Source organism: Lottia gigantea (genome assembly GCF_000327385.1).
Source record: "Lottia gigantea unplaced genomic scaffold LOTGIsca_40, whole genome shotgun sequence".
In the NCBI taxonomy this organism is placed as follows: domain Eukaryota; kingdom Metazoa; phylum Mollusca; class Gastropoda; family Lottiidae; genus Lottia; species Lottia gigantea.
Window position 1 is genome coordinate 617,671 of NW_008709380.1, and position 14,123 is coordinate 631,793.

At 35.1% G+C, this 14,123-nt stretch overlaps 3 protein-coding genes across 3 annotated transcripts; 2 read left to right on the forward strand and 1 right to left on the reverse strand.

Annotated features, from left to right (window-relative positions):
* Positions 1–1,671: 1,671 nt before the first annotated feature.
* On the forward strand, positions 1,672–3,381 carry LOTGIDRAFT_122275 (hypothetical protein; the record flags this gene model as incomplete). Its single annotated transcript, XM_009060003.1, has 5 exons — positions 1,672–1,802; positions 2,109–2,236; positions 2,521–2,664; positions 2,860–3,014; positions 3,223–3,381. Coding segments are annotated over 5 exons (717 nt in total), but the record flags the coding sequence as incomplete, so codon positions are not given.
* A 2,630-nt stretch (positions 3,382–6,011) lies between these two features.
* On the forward strand, positions 6,012–8,075 carry LOTGIDRAFT_163489 (hypothetical protein; the record flags this gene model as incomplete). Its single annotated transcript, XM_009060004.1, has 2 exons — positions 6,012–6,558; positions 8,032–8,075. 2 exons carry the CDS (start codon positions 6,012–6,014, stop codon positions 8,073–8,075), a joined length of 591 nt encoding a protein of 196 aa, XP_009058252.1.
* A 4,444-nt stretch (positions 8,076–12,519) lies between these two features.
* On the reverse strand, positions 12,520–13,407 carry LOTGIDRAFT_73358 (hypothetical protein; the record flags this gene model as incomplete). The annotated part of the gene is made up of 1 exon (XM_009059960.1): positions 12,520–13,407. A coding segment is annotated over one exon (888 nt), but the record flags the coding sequence as incomplete, so codon positions are not given.
* Between the last annotated feature and the right edge of the window lie 716 nt (positions 13,408–14,123).

Consider the following 14,123-nt stretch of genomic DNA (forward strand, 5'->3'; position numbering starts at 1 on the left):
ACATGATCAGACAAAAGAGAGCTTTGTTCAGCAACGATTTCTTCCATTTGCTACGTAATTTCAGAAAAGTCATACGGGAAACTTATATCCAGTTGAAACCTTTCATGTCACAGCCGGACAATGAGCTACTTACTCGAATCCAGAATACCGCATTTAATCTCATGGATTTCTCTTCAAACAGAGGTCTTCAAGTCAGTGAGGTTGTTCAAGCTTTAATCGAAGAAGAAATGCAGTCTGAAGGTCTAGTTGGAAGCGCCCAGACAGTATTTGAAGCTATTCAAAAACTGTCTAACGAAAATAAATCAGACATTGAATCATCAACATTGGAAGCTGTTGACAATTGTAAGTGAATTTATTTTAAAGACGTTTTTGAAATATCATATGTTATTTATACCAATCTAATCTTCAAAAAAAACCCCAAAAAAACCTGAATCTGCTGTCGTTCACAGCCAGTGCCTATTTTGTTGTACCTATTCCACTGTCGTTCACTTGTGATTTGATTTTTGTTAAACGGTTTTACATTGGGTGAAAGCATTATTCGTTGATTTGAAGTGGTAATTTTATGGTAACGATCTACCCTCATTTTTAGCTTGTGGTATTATCAACAATGAGTTTTACTGTAATTATATGAAGAAATTATCTGCCAGTTCTGGTTGCAGTGGTAACTTCTTTAGTACCGAAATCTTGGAAAAATGCTGCAGTTCCTTTGGTGAGTTCATTGTGTTTTGTCTAATCAAATCTTATTTCGTCCCTAGGTATTCTCGCTTGCAATCAATATCGATTAACATGAGAAGAATTCCAAATTTACCTATGCCATTTGCAATGCACAATCAAAGCCAAACTGCCCACGAAATCATTACCAAAGACCTGAAATGGGTCCATGAGTTATTCTGTATCATCTGCTTTGGAAGATATTCAAAAGAATGAACAAATTATGTTGAAACGACCAGGTTTCCGACATTGTTTATGCATCTAATCTTCAATTCAAACGAAGGAACAATCATTGTAGCAACTGAGCCGACTACAACTGTAGATGTCACCACGACTCAGCAGGTCCCACAAGCTCCAGAAACAACAACACCAACTCCCATAGTTCTACCAACAGCACCAACTGAGAAACCAGTTCCACCAACAACACAAACCCCAACTACTGCAGCTCCAGTTGTTACAACGACCACTGCAGCAACAACACAAGCCCCAACTACAGCAGCTCCAGTCGCTACAACAACCACCGCGGCAGCAACAACTTCTACCCAAGCACCAAAGTCAAGTAAGTACCGGCATATTCCTTACGTAACGTAAGGTCGACCTTGTGCCTACAAATTCTGAGAGCAACTGGATTGATCCTTACTACTAGCAAGTGGTTGCATGTGGGTAAATCTCGTTTGATTTAGTCGAACTGAGCACACCGACGACTGGAAATCGCTGATGCAAATGTTGTTCTTCTAGCAAAAATCGGACCTAAGCTTTCGAAATCTGTAAGAAAAAAACAATTGATTGCAGTTGCTGGTTGTTAATAATTTTTTAAATATCCGCGCTTCTTTCTTTAATCATGATGATCAAAGCTAAAACAAATTTCGGCTTTCGAATTTTCATTTTTCAGACTGTGGCATCAGTTCTGTAAATCCGGCTCAAGGTTTCAGTGACCTCAGCTCGGCTTTGAATCAAGTACGAATTGTTGGAGGTGTCGATACTGAGAAATGCGAATATCCATGGATGGTTCGTCTTCAAGTTGGTAACTCATTATGTGGTGGAACTATTATTGATGAGACACACATCCTTACTGCTGGACATTGTATCGGGTAAGCTACATCTGATCATGCATTGTATATCTTCATATAGATATTTTGGTATCTATCTACCACAATGCTATTTCGATCCGATCCAGAAATGTGGTTTGCCTTTTTTTCACTAACGCAGGAGGTTTTCCATAGTCCTATAATCGAGTAACAAAGTCGAAATTTGTGAAAAATTCAAAAATAATGATGGCACCTGGTCACTTCCATAAATTGCCATAAGATGTTCAATCAAACTGGGATAGACGCTCTTATTTACAAGAATATGGCTGGCTAACGGAACATCCCTGTCTGCTATTATTTTAATTATAGATCTAATACACCAAGCGATATTACAGTTCATGCTGGTGAATACGATTATAATGTCCGGGATGGTCAAGATGTAACTCATACCGTCAAAGCTATTGATGTACATGAAGAGTATGCGGAATTCCCCTCAGGTGGCGTTGGTAGGTTTACGTATTTAAAGATTCACCTAATTATCTTCTGAACTTATCTTCGATAAAGACGTCCTATATAAATTTGTCTTTTAGGTACAAATTAATCATTTTTCGTTAACATTGAAAACACTTTAGTTCTTTCTTTGATGTCAGTTAGAATTTTCTAATTTTTGTAATAATTCTCACGTCTTAGACCTGAAAGTTGGACGATGCGTTGTGGTTGGTCACAGCAAACTTACCGTTGAATTATTCCTAATTTAAACAGATGTATTTTTATGTCGTAGAAAATGATGTTGCCGTACTGACACTGGATGAACCACTAGTATACAATGATTGTGTTCAACCAATTTGTTTACCAAGTGCTGGAGATGGGGCTGCTATTGAGGCTGGTACACAATGTGTTGTTGCTGGTTGGGGAACTACTTCCAGTAAGATTGGTTTAATCATTAGGGGAGCAAATACTTAATACGTATAATCTAATTAAACCATAGTGTATATCGCGCCCGTAAGCTGCCTTTGTTTCATAAGAGACAACACCCCAACGAGAGTAAACGAGGAAGACCGGATTTGTAAAAAATCAAATGTAAAGTTAATACTTTAATTATCGAATTTTTTCTTGACAGGTGGAGGTCAAACTTCGAATATCCTAAAAGAAGTAACAGTACCAACCTACAGTGGTGCTGACTGTGCCTCGGTCTTCTCTCAGACCACTCCATCGAACTCAGACCTTCAACTGTGTGCTGGTCGACCAGTTATTGGTGGAGCTGATAGTTGTCAGGTAGTTGCTCGGAATTGTTTTAGATTCCAATTCTCCTAAGTGGAAGACATTGTTTGTTTGGTTGTCATACCATGAATTCATACCACATTTTGAAGCCGATAGTGTCATTTTGTAGCTTACCTTGTCAGATACCAGAAGTTACCTGAAGCCCAGGTAGCTAGAAATATTGTGCTTAGCAGTTTTATTATACATGTCTTATTTTGTACAGGGTGATTCAGGTGGTCCATTATTCTGTCCAGTAAATGGTCAATATGTACAGTATGGTATTGTATCTTATGGAGCAGGATGTGCTGATGCCGGAGCAGCTGGTATTTATGCTGACACTAGTGCTATGTTAGATTTTATTAATCGAGTAACTGGAGCTTAAAGATTGATACGAAATAAAGAATAATTCTTCTTAAACATTAACTGCTCGATATATTTATTGCTATAAAGAAGCAATAACATTGTTACTTGCTTCTATAAAATTACATGTAATAACAGAAAAAAGAGAGAAGTTAATTTAAGTTTGCTGTCTGACTTGTCTTATGAAGACGATTGACTTGTCTTATGAAGACGACTGACTTGTCTTATGAAGACGACTTACTTGTCTTATGAAGACGGACATCGCGACAACGTGCTTTGTGAAATGATAATTTTAAAGTCACTGATTATTTGTTGATATCTGTTTTGAAGGCCCGCTCCGGAGATATTACCTTTTATTTCTAACTGGATGAAAGTAACTAATTCTCTTCTTATACAAGTCTGTGGATCATATTAAATACTGTGTCAATTAGATAACAGACTGCTTGGTACAATGGTAGTTTTCCGTACTTAGATCGATCTGTGAGTTGCCTCTCTGGAACGTCTTTATTTTACGGCCATCCCTTAAAAAGATTGTTTTGAATATCATTTAGTCGAAGTTACATAAATCTATTTGTCAAATCTAATGGTTATTAAATTTTAGTATAAAGAAATACATTACCGGTTCTTATACTAATGGTTCTGGCCTTTTTCAATCAGCTTGAATCTTTTTTAAAGTCTATTATTGTTTCATTAAGGCAATCTACCGATGAGAAATTTCAGGTTCCAAACTCACGTTCGCAGAAGCTCAATTGTAACAAGAAAACACCTGTAATTAGTAAAAGTGAGATTAAAGTGAGAAATATCTCGATGAACATATTGAATCTTATTTCCGTCATTAATTATTGCTAATGGGTTTCAATTAGATTAAAACCGTCATTCACTTTTCTAATACCCGTGGAAGAACGACTTGAACACAGTGTCAACAACCTCATAATCCGAAACAGTCTTTTGTTCAATCTGATTTATGAAATTCTAGATGATATAAAAGTAAACTACTTAACATCGTCTTAGAACAATAAAGTCACAATAGATTTTTTTCTTGAAATTAACTTCTAAGAAAAAGGCAAAAAACCTTCTCACCTACAAGATCATATTTACAAGGCATTTTACATTATCAATGAATGGATACACTTCACATATGACCTTTTAATCACTCGTATCAACTTTGGGGTCAGAAATGCACGAGAAGTAACGAACATTGGCGAAGGTTGAGCCATATGACCTTTTCATATTTTCGTTATATTCTGAAAACTATTTGATGTAGAAGGTTCAAAATTACTAACTCTATATTTAAAAAGAGCGACTTTTGGTCATAACTACCACTTAGGACCTTATAGTTCTATAACTTAGAAAATAAAAATTAAATTTGTAGTAGAGAACCGGGGTTCAGCTCGAAATGTTTCGATATTTTCTGCACATTGTAGATCTGATAAACCTGACTGCATATTCTCGAAACGATCTTCGCCCTAGGATGTCCTATGGTAATAAAAGGTATTTACTTCTAACATTGTTTCTAGGATATCCTAGCGCTAAGATCGTTTCGTGTCTAGGTTCTGGACTATCTTGCACGCACTAAACCAATACAACCCACTGTATCCCAAAAGATCTAAAGAAATAAAGATTGGTTGATGTGGCTGTATTACAATCAAGGGTGAATTGACAAAGAAATGAATCGAGTTTAACGTCCTACTTTCCTGCTAGGGCAAATTTGGGTAGATGCTTAACAACTGCATAACAAATTAAATCAGACAACAGAGAATAATCTGTGGCTACGTTTCTTTGAAGAAGGCTTCTGAATTATGCAGCGTAAGATAATTTCACTTGTATTTTCCTACCCCATACAAGAACAGATGACCATATATCCCTGAGCTCAAAGATGGTCATGAGAGATGCAAATCAGACAACTACGCTTCAGAAATCTTCGGATTGTGTCTTGACTCAAGATAATAAATAACACCTTTCCCAAACTCTGCTCCTAGTCAAGGAATCAAGCTTCGATTCTAATGAAACGACATAAACTATATTACCCAGCTGCGACGCTACAGTTTTCTTGTTGAAACATAATTCTTACTAAATGTATCTTATCAATTGTTTTATTTGGAAACTAGCATGTAGTGACGGTATTAACCATTTACGTTGTAGACACCTATTATTCTAATAAGAAATATGATATTAATTAATTAATTGCACGAGTAAATTTTATTGAAAAACATAGCGTGATCAATTGTTATAAGAAATAAAACAAAATCAAGGAAAGAAGCACTGGTCAATATTCGAACTATTGTGAAAATTTTAAACCAAGGAAATTTCTCTTACGGATAAGAAATGAAATAAAACGACTCTTTGATGTGATAAGTTGATGAAGATTTATGGAAATAATATTGGATTCTTATATTAATATCTTGATTTATTCCTGACCACTTGATGATATTTACCAGTTTTGGAATTTCAACGGTGCTGATATTTTGGATATTTTCATAAAAGCACTTTCCTTGCCGTGTGAATGCAGCCAATTGAAGATAATATTAATTTTCTAAAATAGTAAATGTGTAAGTGTAATATTTAATGCTGGATCCTTAATTAAAACGTGAAACAGCTTTTACTGAAATTTTTGGTGACTTGTTTGAAGTGTGTGGAAAAGAAACGTTCATAATGGAAAATCAAAATGAGAAAAACACATCAGTGACAACTGAAGCAACAGCATCTATAATAGATCTTGGAATGATCAGTAAAGAAGAACATGATATGGTATCTTGGATTATAGATTATTTCAGCTTACCACTTCTCTTTATAGCCGTATTGTTTAATTTCTTCAATATTGCTGTTTACAAACGAAAATGTAGCGATGCGTCTACGACGTATTTAATTAGTCGTGGTATTGTAGAAGTTATATATTGTCTGATGTCCCTTGCGTCTGGCCTTATGTCCATGATATACGGCGCAAACGCTACCACCGAATTCGCCTATCTTTGGTACACTGCCTATGTTTCTAGAGTTGTAACCTCTGCTATAAGACGATCTGCGTTTTGTTTGACCTGCATCGTCACATGTCAACGATGTCTCGTCTTGGCATTTCCGTTACGTTTCCGTCAATTCAAAATATCACGTTTTCCAGTAACAGTAAGCCTTGTTGTCATAGTTACAACGATATTGCTTCATATACCACAAGGCCTTAAATATTCTGTGGTTGCCATTAAAGGTACCATGCCAGAATTATTTCGATTTTCAATGAGGCCTATTTATCGTAAGAACATGGAAATTTTTGATGGAGTCAATCTCTTTACTAATTTGGTTACCGCGTATCTCCCTTTGTTTGCATGTCTGATTCTCGACTTATTTACGGTTGTCGCTTTCAAAGTACAGGCCCGTAATCGGCCAGATGACATGCGCACTAAAATTACGTTGCATAGAGAACATCAAATGACTGTTATAATTTTGACCACGTCTTTTGTATTCGTGTTACTTGCAATCCCTCTGAATATCAACAACATGATCGCAACGTTTCGATCTGATTATGGTTTAAGAACAAAGGAACATTATTTATTTTACCTTATGTTCAAAGTTGGCTATTTAACCGATCTTTTGAGTAACTGTACAGACTTTCTCATTTATTTTGGTATGAGCAAGTCCTTCCGACAAACCTTAAGAAATATAATGTGCTCATGTTGTTGCTGTGCTAAACTGAGGCAAATATCTGAGGTTTCAACTAGTTCGCTTAATGGATATTCCTCTGAAAAGGTTACAAATATATCAACTATTTGATTTGCCACACTAAACTATGGTAGCCTCAAACATTTAACAAAGCTCGACTGTGCTTGAATGATCGAATACCAACAAAAGAAAGGTCATTCAGGACAACCTATCGTCAGCAAATCAGACATGTACCATACCTGATCAAGTTGAAATCTATAGCTTAGGCAGAAATAATGTAAACTTAGGGGGCTCAGATTGATCTTGCAACAGATGAAGAGATGCTCTAAATCTCCAGTTATCCTTAGCTCACTTCCGCTATAGCGAATACACAGATACAAGTCACCTTTTTGATAGTATATTTGTACGCATATCCAATTAGATTTTTTTGCCTGTGTTATTGATAAGTGCCATTATGATATATCGTGTACCCTGCCTCCAAAAATGGAATCTTATTAAAAATTTGTGTGTTGTATAATTTCCATTGTTGCAATAAATATATTGTTCATTCTGAAATAAGGCTATGGTATTTATATATTGCTTGTATTACGTTCAACATGTATGCTTGAATTTTACCATTGGAATTTATAACAGCTGCGATAGGCTATCAAAGGGGATAGCAGGTCCTACCGCAATAGCCACATCCACAATAGTGCTTATCTTAAAGGAGTTCAATATTCCATGAAGTGTCTTGACTTTGAGCACCAGTTTGTAATAAATATATACATCAGATGAACCTTAGCTTTGGGATACTACTGCAACGACTTTCCGTTCGCAAAGTGGCATGTGGTAATCTGGAATGTCGATACCAATTTCAGGTAAACTGGTATTTGGTAGGAATTGCCGATTGATCATTTCATTCTGCGAGACGAAAAAAGATATGAGTCAAGACACTTATATATGGCTTATGTGTTCTACAAGAGATTCCTGGAAACACCTAAAACGTAACCTGATAATTCAAGATTGCAAAATATCCTTTCAGAAACACAGGGGATAAATGGGAGACAACAACATTTATCACCGTAGACCTACAAATAAAACCAATTATTAAAACTAAAAAGTAACTGCTACACAAAGCCTAAAAGAGAACCCGGCCAGATCGAAACAATATGAGAAAATGAGATGGTGAAAAAGTTTTCATAGACTTTGAAGGACCCATAATATGTGCACCTTGTCCCTTTATGTATTGTGATGCGCCTTATTTTGACGATATATTCTTGTATTGAAGAAAGTTCATATTTCAAGGGAGGTAACTTGCTGCTGTTTCAAAAATAAACGGTTAGCCTAGTGGTAATTTCGAAAAGAGTTAGAGGTCATGTGTGCCATTCCAGGAACCTTTAACTTAACGTTTTGAATCGTACGATATATTCCCTCTTGCAAACGAACAAAATGATGGATTAATGAGGCTGATAAAGTCATCTGGGGCAAATAACCTTCACTTCCCTTTTAAAAGCGTCGTAGTCCTATACTTTTTAAAGTTGTTATTCCGAAAGTATTGCAATAAAGGAAAAAAAAAGGGTTATCGTGAGTTATGGAATCTGCTTACTCCTTCTGACTAGAAATCTGATAAGCAGTGTTAAGATTTAAGAAAAAAGCCAGAGTATGGTGTCCATTACGGACACTTAGGGCCTACCTTGTGTAATCGCTTCTATTATTTTCTATTGTATCGATAACCGCCACTCCTTTAATCTCCTAACCCTCTGGCTTTATTACAAAGCATTAAACCCCAGTCTATATGAACTAGTGCGTTCCGGCTTGGAGGAAAGTAATATTAACGAACGCGACGTTATTGAAAATATGTAGCAGGCAGTCAATACCTTTCAATAGAATAATTTTACAATATAGTTTTCACACAAAGCTAGAAAGAGAACATTAAAAACGAGATGAAAGGCGAGGGTTAGTCAATGCTAGCTCAATAGGTTTCCAACAGCAAAGACTAAAGGAATTCGTGTTTTAATTATAAAAAACTTATCATTCGTAAGATCAGGGTGCAAATCACGGTTAAATTGAACTTAAAGGGACACGCCCATCTTATTATGCAGAGATCTATGTCAACTATCCTGTGCAGCGTGTTTTCTGATTTAGATAAATTAATACTAAGCGCAGAAATTGATTGATTTTAAAGCACGTATCTATGTAAATGCCATGTAGACATAGTACCTATATCATTTTCAACGTAAAAAGCTTGTATGATTTTCAAGCGCAATGCTATACCAAACAATTTCTTCAGTGAAATTGTCAAACAAATTCTATGCCTGCTTTCACACTGAAAGCAATTATTATATATGGATAGTTTGCGGAAAGCTGATTTAACCAATGTCAAGAAGATCGCATCCCTTTAAGTCGATACGTTGATCAAAGTGAAGAATCTGACATTATGATAATTTGAATATGCGAGTTATTAAACGAAAGACGATAAGAATAAACCTTTATCAGTTTCTAAAAAATGAAGGGTCAAAGATCTTAAAAGGTTGTTCGATTGCAGACAGCTTTTTTCAGAATGCATGGCGGGGTTACCACTGTTTGCCAATTATTAGAGTTGTGTCCCCTACATTGAAATATAAACGTAGTTCCAGCTGCTCGACAGTAATTGAATTTGATTGAAGATTTCATTTTGCACCAAGTATAAAAGCCCTACAGTCAATAGATAGGCCAGACAAAAGTTTTTGAAAACCCCGTCAACGCAGTGATGGTTTCAGACGACGAAAATAATCGATTTCTGTTTGATTTCAACTAGCTATTCTGTTTTTATGTTATCTGACAATTTAATTTGACAATATTCGATTTTAATTTTTACGAATGTGTGGATTGCTGAATAGTATGTTATGGTGTGTGTATTGATTAACCGTAGCCCAGGTTATTTCATTTCAATAAGTAATAGGATACGAATGTTTTGTGTTATTTTTACAAACCGTTATTTCTTTAAATGATCGCCTTGGGTGCTATAAACCATTCTGTTCTACACCAGTTGCTCATTTTCAGTCCTCAAGAGCTCAAAGTCTTGTCTTGTCGATCTTTCATCAGAACTGATTTAGAAAATGAAAATTAGGTAGGAGGGTAAATTTAACAGAAAACGCATCATCAAAGTGTGCCAACTCACCGAAAGTGGTTTGCTTTAATCTACCCACAAACGGTTGGTTGGTTTGCTATCTTACCAAAGACGGTTTGCTATCATATCATTTAGTACTTTAAGATGGCCATATATACAACTCACGTTAAAATATATTTACATTTATGAAATACAAGTCTGTACAAACATGTAACAATTCACATAAAAACAACCGACTAGAGTCTAACAAAACAATATAAATAATGATAATATACACTGGTATCAATAAGATTATTTTATATTGAAGTAATAGATGGGGTAACAGCTGCAAACAGACTGATTTAATATATCATTAAGGGAATGCAGTTCTGCAATGCACTCGATCTGATACATGACATATTAAGTATTCATTTTTTTTAAAAATTTGATGAGCATTTGCTTCGAGCTGTTTTCAGTACTCGGCTATCATTATTCCAATCTTTTCGAACCAAGCTAGTTATCTTTTTTTTTCTATCGCAACAGGGTTATGTGCCTTTTAAATTTGCATACGCTGAAACAAAAAGTATCTCTTAATCAATAGTCCAGAGTAATCATTGTAAATGTTCATGACAGATTCGACAAAACTAGTTCTAATGAGAAAATGAGCCACAAATAGTTACCATAAAAAATTTAATACAATTTATATTGGAAAGGAAATATCGTTAATCCTGTGCTGCGTTTTTTTTGTCATTTTAAATGTCTAAAAAAATATTTGGTTTAATATTCCTTAAGGAATAGAACATTATAGAGAATCGACGGCATTTAATGAACTTCCTTGTCACCTGTTGAAATATTCAGATATTTGTTTTTTACTTAAGAACCAATTAATAAAATGTTAGACTTTTATAGAAATTCAATTATTGGAGAAATTTGAAAGTGTAAAATCGTGTTTGAGTTTTACTTAAAGACCACGTTTAGCCAGCCAGTGTGGTAATTGTGTACGTCGTTCAGCTGCTGCATAATATATAGCATAATGAGTATATTACATAATGAAATCGAATGAGCAATTACACACGGGAATCTGCCATATGAACATTGTAAGTGTATCAGTGAACATCAGAGAACATACATTCTCCATAGTAAAACCACATATTACAGACGTTTTCTCATATTGGTTATGTAAGCGACTAACAGTCATAGCGAAAGTAATGGAGAAAACACGACCAATGATCAGCAGAAAGAGTTTAAGAAGAACAGCTGCTTTAACATGTGTATAAAGTACCACCAAGGGAACTACTTTGTTCTAACGAAACCTTAAGTGTTCTTTTACTCGGGCAAATAAGCTTTAATAGTAACACCATATCATGCTCTCGTTAATACTTCTAATGAACGTACAACGTTTACAAGAATTAAGCTCTACATTAACAGATTAGTTTTAATGTTGATCTGCACACGTAAGCAAGGCGCAACAATAGCCAACGACCAAATATCACGATTTGCGACCAAAAGCTTTGTTCACTGTGACGAGTTGAATATTTCAATAGCCTAATGGTGGTTGTAATCTTACATTATGTACAGAACCTACGTTTATGTAAAATATTTGTCTTAACGCCATATTTTAGTTTTTGTTGCGTTTTAAACGTTGAAACAATACTACATCATGTCCATCTGCATTCGATACTTGCCAATTATCGATATTGACTTATGTTAGCTCAACAATCTCCATGTAACACAATTATGTTCATGAGCACGACATGCATATGGTCACTTTAATTTAATATCATTTCAGAAACATAATAGTCGTTGTTTCTTTCAGAAGGATAGTCTTATTTATTTTAATTGTTTTTTTTACATATTTTGAAGGATATCACTGGTCTGGATATTGTAAACCAAAGGGTACGTAATCAAATCATTTACTTTTGACATTTGAATTTCGTGACCAAATTGCCTACTTTTCGCTTGATTTAGGACAAATTTAAAATTGGTTTTTGCATGTGAACTGACTTGACATTTGCGTCGTGCGCCGTGACGATGATCAGGATATTGTATGGGTTCTATTAACTACTTCGATTTCAGAACGGGTATCTCCTACCGCTTTCGACCTTTTCTTGGATGATGTAAGTTCCTACAGCCTGGCGTTACCATCTGTCGCTCCACTTTGCTAACATAACATTAAGCTACAGCATGATACTGTGGCAGTTCTTTACTTGTCCTGATTGTCAACAGAGTTCACGTTTCTTCTGATTTGACAGCTTCAGCCTCCTCTTCTGCAATATTCAGATGAACTTTTTCTGAATCCGCATCGTAATATGCTTTAGTGTCTTTGGCACAGTTTTCATTACCGTTTTTGAGTGGTGAGCGATTGATAATGATAGAGGGTTGAGTTTCAACATTTGTGTATTGGGTATAAGTATTATTACCATTGGCGTTACCACTTGAGGGAAAGAGGCAAGGTAATATTTGTCTGAATTCTTTCTTAAAATTGTCATTCATCCAGGCATATAGAAAGGGATTGTATATGGTAGAGCTCATAGCAATAACATGGGCTACAAAAAACACTAAAGCAAAATGTGACCATGTCATAACACTTCGCTCATATTCACGAACTAAATGAAAAATGTTCAGTGGCATCCAACAGCAGACAAAGATAGTGACCATAGCGATTAACATTTTATTGGTTCTCTTTTTACGTCGGATTTCAAGTTCGTCTCTTTCTCGTGTACGTGTTCCAGTTCCTATCTTAACTAGTGTCCTTCTTTTTAATGCCAATGACACCATTGTATAACAGAAACTAATGATGCTACAAGGCACTAGATACTGAAGAACTAGACTTGTTACAGTAAAGAATTGTCTGGCTTGGGTCCGTGGCCACTCCTCAGTACATGCTAGAGTTTCATTTTCATATTTGACTTGTTGATAAATACCTAATGGTAAAGAAATCGACACAGATATTATCCAAATAGCGATAATCATTAGAACACACATGTATACCTTCATTCTCGGTTTAAATGGGTACACTATTACAAAGTATCTATCGACAGCTATAGCTGTTGAAGTTAAAGTCGATACATAGACACTGATACATAGAATCATGGGGACCAAGTGACACAGAGCATCACCAAAGATCCAAGAGTTTAAAAAGTATGAAATGGGCGTAAAAGGAACAGCTAATAGACACATGAGCACATCCGATATGGCTAAATTGGTTATAAAAATATTGGTGATAGTTTGCATCGCCTTGTTTCTCAAAACAACGAACACGACAAGAGCATTACCACTTAAGCCTAAGAGAAATATAACTGAATAAAGAGTTATAAAAAGGGCCATAACCCATGGTTGTCGCATCACTTCCGGTGTTTGAATATGATACGAACTATTGTACGTTATTAATTGCCTTGTTGTGGTATTCGCTAGTCCTGTATAACTCCGCACCAGTTCACTCTGGGTAGTTGCCATGGCTTGTTCTTGGTAGATTCTAGAAGCCTTGCTCATCAAAAACTATACAGATTCTAACATAAGAAATTCTGAAATGGAAATGGTGGCCATTGATCTTAAAGATGAAAGTGGCATAAAAAAAAGAAAGAAACCGTTTTTTTTCCATAATTTGAACTGAATAACACCTGAAAACTACGCTTGATTTTTTTGTATATATTCACAATTTATGCTTACGCTTAGTAAAATTTCTTTTATGATGTAAATATATTTGTACTCTACTATAACTTTGTTTTAAAATATGTATGTTATATATAACATTACGCTATTATTTAGAGGAATAAAGAATTGAATGATCATACGTTACAGATCTCAATATAACCTACTTTCAGTATGCTGTTATATATCTTGAACTATTCAATATCTGCATTGATCTGAAATTACATATAAAATAACACAGAATTATTGTAAGTTAGAAGATTATTAGGAACAAGAAGCAAAAACTATTTAATATTGTACTTAAAAAATAGAAGCTAAACATTTTCTCCAAAAGCAATTATTGAATATAAGAATAAAAACATATCTGAAATTATATATAGAAATAAGCATTATTA